At 38.1% G+C, this 7282-nt stretch overlaps 1 protein-coding gene across 2 annotated transcripts; it reads right to left on the reverse strand.

The window, feature by feature from the left end:
* Window positions 1-346: 346 nt before the first annotated feature.
* On the reverse strand, window positions 347-7070 carry LOC106768350 (type I inositol polyphosphate 5-phosphatase 12). 2 transcript variants are annotated; one of them, XM_014653453.2, is made up of 9 exons: window positions 4948-7070; window positions 4542-4666; window positions 4311-4395; window positions 3339-3504; window positions 3196-3236; window positions 2817-3084; window positions 2557-2680; window positions 2113-2473; window positions 347-784 (listed from the first exon to the last, which is right to left on the reverse strand). In XM_014653453.2, exons 1-9 carry the CDS (start codon window positions 6787-6789, stop codon window positions 506-508), a joined length of 3291 nt encoding a protein of 1096 aa, XP_014508939.1. In that variant the 5' UTR covers window positions 6790-7070; the 3' UTR covers window positions 347-505. The 2 variants fall into 2 exon arrangements, with proteins under 2 accessions (XP_014508939.1, XP_014508938.1); XM_014653452.2 differs by having other exon boundaries at window positions 3196-3504.
* Between the last annotated feature and the right edge of the window lie 212 nt (window positions 7071-7282).

The following is a 7282-nucleotide window of genomic DNA, read 5'->3' on the forward strand; positions in this document are numbered from 1 at the left end:
TCCTATCATTTTCTTTTTATGTTTTGTCACTTCTCTATCACTTCTTCAGTCATTTATTGTCCGGAACATAATAAATAATTTTAGAATTGTTTTTGAAAATCAATTACCCTTCTTTTTACGTCGGAAGGTTTTATGGTGAAATGTGGAGTGTGGAATCTTTAGCCTAACCATTATGTATTACTAGGAAAGTTGGTTTCCATTGTCCCATAATTTTGAATGTATTTTTGAGAGATGGTTTGTCAAAGAAATAATCTTAAGAATCAAGATAAATTTTAAAAAAATGATTTCTTAAAATTAGACTAATACAGAAAATCAATAGAAAGGGATTATGACAACCTAATCTGTTCTAAAGCAAAGAGCTTTCGTATGTTCAGCAATAAAAAAAAAAAAGTCCGAAGTTGTGGATGTGTCTGACATTTTCCTCCTACCATTTAGGCATTTTTTAGTGTCATAAACCACTTGAGTATGTGTGGAACTACAAAACTTCTGAAACTAATCTGTGTAGTTAGCTTATTTGATTTCTCCTAGCACTGTTGGATTTTGAGTCAATTCGAGTTGTCTTTGCAGACATGCAGTGCCGCACATGAATATGCCGACAAGAAGTTTGGACGGAAGAACTGCCTTGTACATGAACAATCAAAATCACTTCCTTATCTCGGGTGTCCTCATTCCACCAGGTCTGTGGCACTCCATTTGCAGATTCTTCTGGGTTATGAAGATCTTCATGACGGACTGAAATCTCTACATTTTGCTCTGGTTTAATCATGCCGGCAGCTGGAGTAACCTAATTAAAAGACATTTTTAAGTAGCATCATTACATTGGGTAAACTCCTGGCAGTTCATATAAGCCATTGAGTCCCTTCCCTCAGTAACAAAACTCTCTTTATCTGTGCTTACATAGAACATTAAGATTACTTACAAATTCATGATATATCTCCAAGGAAAAAAAAAGTAATAGTAAACTTTATTTAAACAGTCACAAACAAGGTTCAGTAACAACATATCCTTATTTTATTTCATTTTGTGTGCTAAGAGTTAAATAGTAAATTAATTCAATCAGCTGCTAACTTTTATTTTCCCCCTAGCAATTATTTTTAAAAACAGAGAAGAAAAAGAATTATTATTTAGCATATTAATGAATCATTTAGTCCATTTACAAATTATAAAGCAATATTAAAGACCAGTAAATAATATTCATCTGTAAAAGTTTATAATAACCAAATGGAGTAAAACTTCTTGTATTTTTAAGTAATATGAATCAAACTGAATATTCAAGGTGTTTTGTGAGTTGTGGGTGGACAAGTATTGAAAACCATAGCACTGTTTAAGAAAAGAGTATTTTGTTTTCATTTACAGAAAATGCACAATGTATATGTAACAGTCATGTTCCTAAGTTTGTTTAAACGTAAATATGTTTTTAATTTTGTAGTGTAAGTTATGGTTTTAGTTTTTGTTTAAAAAACGTTTCTATTCTTTCAAAATAAAAATGACTATTTTGTATCCTAACATTATATGACACTAACTAAGTATTTTAATATAATGTAGTCCTGTATCACTTAAAAAATATTCTTAAAATCCATAAAATAGATATTATTTATCTATCTGAAGATTAAAGTAAAAAACATTTTAAAGAACTAAAACTAAAACTCATACATTTTAAAAAATAAAAATAAAAAAGTGACTTCATATTTTAGAAAGATAAAAATCATTTTTTAAAAACTCAGCCCTCTTGATGGATTACCCACTTGGAGTGGAGCAAGTCATGCTCAACCTAAAATCGAACTCCAAACTTTGGTTAAAGAATCCATTCTCTTAACATTGAAAACTTGATGTGTTTGAAAATTGTTTTACTGTTTTATTTGTACGGGAAGTGGAGAAGACGAAAAGGGACACAAGAATCTGAAAGAGATGAAGTGGATTATAGAGAATCCAACCCACAAACTCACAATTCATGTCCTGCAAGTTAAGTAACAATGCCGACTCAAACAGACTGTAAACTGTTTAATTTTAGATAGTCACCCAAACTTTATACATTTGGTAGGATTTGCATCTAAGTTCCTTGCCAAATGTGAACAAAAAAGGAAACGATGATTTAAGTAAAAAATATAATACCTCAAGCCATCTAGGAAAGCCAAAGCCACCTCTTGGGCTATAATCAGGTGCCTGTCCATCATTCTTGACTATAGACTGGCCTTGACAAGTAATTTTATATATAGCTTTATCCTTAGTACTTCGGTTAGTAATAAGTAAGAATGAAGTGTCCAGGTTCTGGAGGACTAAACTGTTTGGGCTAACAGTGGCTTCTGGAACATAACATAAATCTTCAAGAATAGATCTTATTTTCTCATTTGATTTCATAATTATCCCAAACTCCTTTCTCCTTATTGATCTATCAACATGGGAAATTTTTACATTGAATTTACACCGGACAGGTTTGTGATCACTATCAGTCACATCCATGCAAGCATCGTACCTGTCAAACGGTTTCAGTGATGACAAACCGTATCCAACAGGAAAAACAGAAAACAGAAAAGCAATGATGACCAAGTAACATACTGTAAAATTGATGCCACAACAGGACAGTCTAAATTGCACTCAGAAACTGGAGCTGCCCGAGTATCGCGGTATATTATTCTGTCACACCAGGCCGGAATTCGCTTTTTCTCTCCAGAATCATACCCTGAAAAATGAGTTATTGCATTACGAAACTGTCATCTTCGTTGAGTTAATAATCGGAATCAGTTTGAGGAACCAAATTGAAATCAGCATTTAACAAACAAGCACCAAAAGCAGTACTTGACATGCCATCTATTTACCTCCTAAACCTGGTTGATGTCTCTCAAATTTATATGTGGGAGGAAATTTGATAAGTGCCTCCCGCATTCCCTGGAAAACTTTTCCAGCTTTCATCTCTGCCCTCAGCTGATCCTTTTCTCTAAGCCAATCAAAGCATCTTTGAGAAACAAAGTCCCTGGCTTCATCATAAGATATACCAAAAAGGCGATAGTTGAAATCACCAAAAAATACCACCATATCAGCTTCAGATAAATCAGGTTTTGGTTCCTCAGAGCTTCCACCAGTAGTCTACGACACAAACAATGGACCATGAACTGCTATGAATTTATGATGAAGATATTGATGGAAAGGCGTGAAGATGGACATAATCAAGATCTAAACTGTAAGCATGAGACTCACATTGCTACCACGAAGCACATGAACAGCAGTAGAGACGCCAGCTGTAACAGAGAGGACCAATGGCAAGCCAGAAGAGTAAAGTAGCCAAAATAAATATGTGGAGAAGGCAAGAGAGCAAAGCAAGAACAGGTATGGTACCATACCAGCTGCAGTATTAAGTAGGTTGGACGATCGGGTGAACACCATATTTCGATAAATGTGATCAAAATCAGCATTCCGCCGATTAACTGCTTCCAAATGTGCAGCCAAGTGACAATTCACAAAGCACATTATCCTGTCATACACTCTGATTCTCAAACCCACTCCTCCCTGATGGATCAATATTTACCATGTAATAAGTGTTCATTTCAATGACAAGAAAAAAAACCAACGTTCATAAGTGAAAATAGTTCAATGGAAGAACATTTTTTTATTTCGTCCCTATCCAGTTTTTGTACAAGCAACATCAATATGACTTCCAGGCAAAAAAATGAATTTGAACGCACTATAAAATGGTAACTCATTGTTGCAAAATCAAATACTTAACCAGAATAGTGAGAAGCATTCCATCTGGCATGGTGCAATAAACAGAGAAGGCAATCTATGTTCCCTGGTTGTTTCTTCTATGACCATTTATTCCATCTGTATTTTCTCCTCTCACCGTTCTTTCTCTTTCTCCCGATTAACATTGTAACTAGAGCATATTTAGTTTCCTTTTTTTTTTTTTTTTTTGTTTTGTTTTCTACGCTAATAAATAGTATGATTTAGTAAGTATACATCACTCAAATAACACCCAATTATAGCGGTCTAAAATTTGAAATAATATGCCCAATTCCCTAACCAAGATCAGATATAGGGAAACCAGGTTTTGCTTAATTGGATGAAATTTCGCAGCTGACCTTCAAATTTAACCAGAAGTACTACAGCATATACACAGCAGGAAATCATGAAATAAATTAACTAAAGAGAAAGTTCTTAATCACTTTAGGTTAAACCCTTTAACTTCATTTTAACAAATGGCTGAAATAATAATAACTTACAAACTTTAACAGAACGGTACTGCATTTGATTGACACAACTAAAGCACCACGTTCTAATAAAAAAATTATGAAGTAGTTAGCGGAATTGATACAAACCTTATTACCAATTGCGCGTCCAAAACCACACGGGACGGCCCCAGCATCAATGTCCCCAACATGTGTTCTAAGATTCTTTCTTACCCTAATTAAGAAATGTCAACTCATAAAATAAGAATGGAAAGAATAAAGATAGATATCCAACAAGTATATAACAAAAAGAAAACGGGAACAGGAATTTACTAGGCTAAATGGTTTAATCTCGAACACACTTTCATTATAATCACTCACCAAAGAGATACAAGCAAGCCAGCAAGCTGTCTAGAGCCCATGCGTTCGAAGGCTTTCCCTTCTTCTAAAGCCTTTCCTATAGTATCCAGCCACCACTGCCCCATTGCACTTCCTTCAAGACCTACCTAAAATTGTGATATAGGCAGTCAATGCATGAATATAATATGCGCATTACACAGCATAAGAGGTTCCGGAGATTGATATACATAAAATACTTGATTAGAAAATCTGTGATTGGTTATTATTAGGATACGGGCAGTCGTATAGTACACAAACTGACTCCATTTAACATCAATCAGAATATTTCTCATTATTATTTCATTTTAGAGTAAAGCAAAAGCTTGTGTTTACGAAGAAAAATGATATGGTTAGATAAAGCTGGCAAATGAATGAAATTTTATCCTACAGTTTCTTTTGCAGCTGACATTGCAAGGAAACCAGCACCCATCTCCACTTCTTGCAAACCAACGACAACAATGCCTACATCTGACGCGATGGAACCCAGCCATGAGGAGAGTGAATCCTGAGAAGCTCTACCTTGACCGACATTCCATGTGCCAATCAAAATTCTGACATTGTGCCGCCGGGTATAAATGAGTTCTTTTGCGGCCAACTCGGATCTTATCATGTTGTCAACAGGACCTGGAGATGCAATAATCCAGCCCCGCAGGCCACCATGTGTAGCCAAACTAAAAACATAATCAGAGCCAACAGCCAACTTGATGACGGGACCATTATGAGCAACCCATGCTGCAATGAGATTGCCTTCGAGGTCCAGTACTTGGATAATACCACTGACATAGCCAACATATAAGCGTGTTCCAAAAGTACAGAAACATTGGATAGCACAAGGATGGCGGTTAAAATCCTGCACACGGGTCCCGGTGCCATCCCATTGCACAAGTAAGCCATTGGTACATCCACTCCAAATCATTCCATCGCTTGTTTGCACAAGAGCTTCGGTTCTTTTGGTATCGTCGACAAATGCCCCAGCTCCCTTGGTTGCAACTCGACGAACGGCATCAGCAGCTCCCATTATGGCATTACGTGAGCGCTGTAGAAAGCTAGTACCCTGGGATTTCTCCTTCTTTGAGGAGGAAACAAACTTGACCTTCATTTCGTCTTCAATGGCTTGATCCTGCTGCTGGACGGATGACATGTCAACTCGATTTTCCACCTGACCTTCGATGTTGAATACTTTGAGAAGCTCCTTTGTACGGGCATCCCAAAGTGAGAAGGAGAGAGGGCCAGCGCACCAGATTCGACCTCTGACATGGTCACACAGCAAACACTTGACATCTTGAGAAGATATGCTGCAAACGCCGTTGACGGTGACTTGGCTTCGGAGGTCAACGAAGGACCTCTCAACAAGCAAGGCTGCCATGTGTCTTTCTTCGGGAGAGAGGGAGAGAGATTTTTCGACGGATTCCCATGGCCAGATCTTAAGAATACCACCTTCAGAACCTGACCATAGATCGCCATAGGAACTTAAGACAATGGAAAGAACGGGACCTCTATGTGCCTGCCAAGAAAGACCTTCCTTGAAAGGGGTAGCAAAGCGTTGATCCATTTTCCAAGACCGGATCTTGCCATCTTTATGGCCACTCCACACCAACCTATTACCATTGTCAACGGCCAAACACAAGGTGGGAGAGGTGTCAGCTGATTCACAAAAGGGAGCAGCATCTTCGTCGCCCCTTCTGACCTTTCCGCCCAGACCGCTGCCGGGTTCGTAGGAATTATGAATTTCCCATACTCTCACCCCGCCCTCCTGACCAGCCCACAACTGTGTTTCCGTACAAGCAATGTTCCTAAGGAACTTTCCAACCTGAGTCTCCCTCAAGGGATGGGGTCTTAACTCCAGGCATGGTGGTCTCGCTGGATGAACAGACGCTCTAAAAGGAGCCTTAAAGATCCCAGGGCCTCCCCCGGCGCCTATGAATTCCTGCAATGGTTGATATTGTGTCGCGTCATTGCCTTCATTGTACTCTTCCTCCCCACCACCGGGGTTTGTAGAGGATGAACGGGAAAATATGTCGTCGTCGGAGTCGGAGTCGTAAAACGAAGACTCAATATTGCTGGATATACGGCTGTCGTCTAGACTGTGCTTTCGGACTCGATGATGTCGTTTGTGCGTGGAGGCTCCTCGCAGCTGTTGGCTGTAGGAATGGGCTTTTCGGTGAGGTGGAAGAGCGGTCAAGCCCGCCAAGTCCTTGTCATTCTCGTCCTCGTCGATTCGGTCATCCATAGCTCACTAACTGCAACTTGTTTGTTCCAAGATATGGAAGGAGGAAGATTGATACGATAGGAAGAGAAGAGAGAGAAGATGAATAATGAGGGAAATGGTCTCAAGGGGTTGCCGAGAAAGAGGGAAGCACGTAAGAATTTTGACGACCGCGAAGTAAGGCGCGGCATACTGCAAGCTTACGGACAGAAATCAATGTTTCCTTTCCTTTCTTAGCACAGAATGAATGAATGAATGAGATCATCCAAGCCTCTTCTTGAAAAACATTATTACTCTCTCTCTCTATTTTCCTATCAAAAGCATTTCTTGTAAAATAATAAAATGTTTGCTCTTTTCTTTTGTATCAGTTTTCTTTAAATGTTTATAAAATCCAAATTCGAAATAAAAAATATTTAAATGTCTAAATATACAGCGTTTTAAATATAAAGTCTTTTATATTAATTAATTATAATGCTCTAAGACTGGTTGAACCCCAACACAAAAATGTGTACAATCT

Source organism: Vigna radiata, chromosome 7 (genome assembly GCF_000741045.1).
Source record: "Vigna radiata var. radiata cultivar VC1973A chromosome 7, Vradiata_ver6, whole genome shotgun sequence".
Taxonomy (NCBI): domain Eukaryota; kingdom Viridiplantae; phylum Streptophyta; class Magnoliopsida; order Fabales; family Fabaceae; genus Vigna; species Vigna radiata.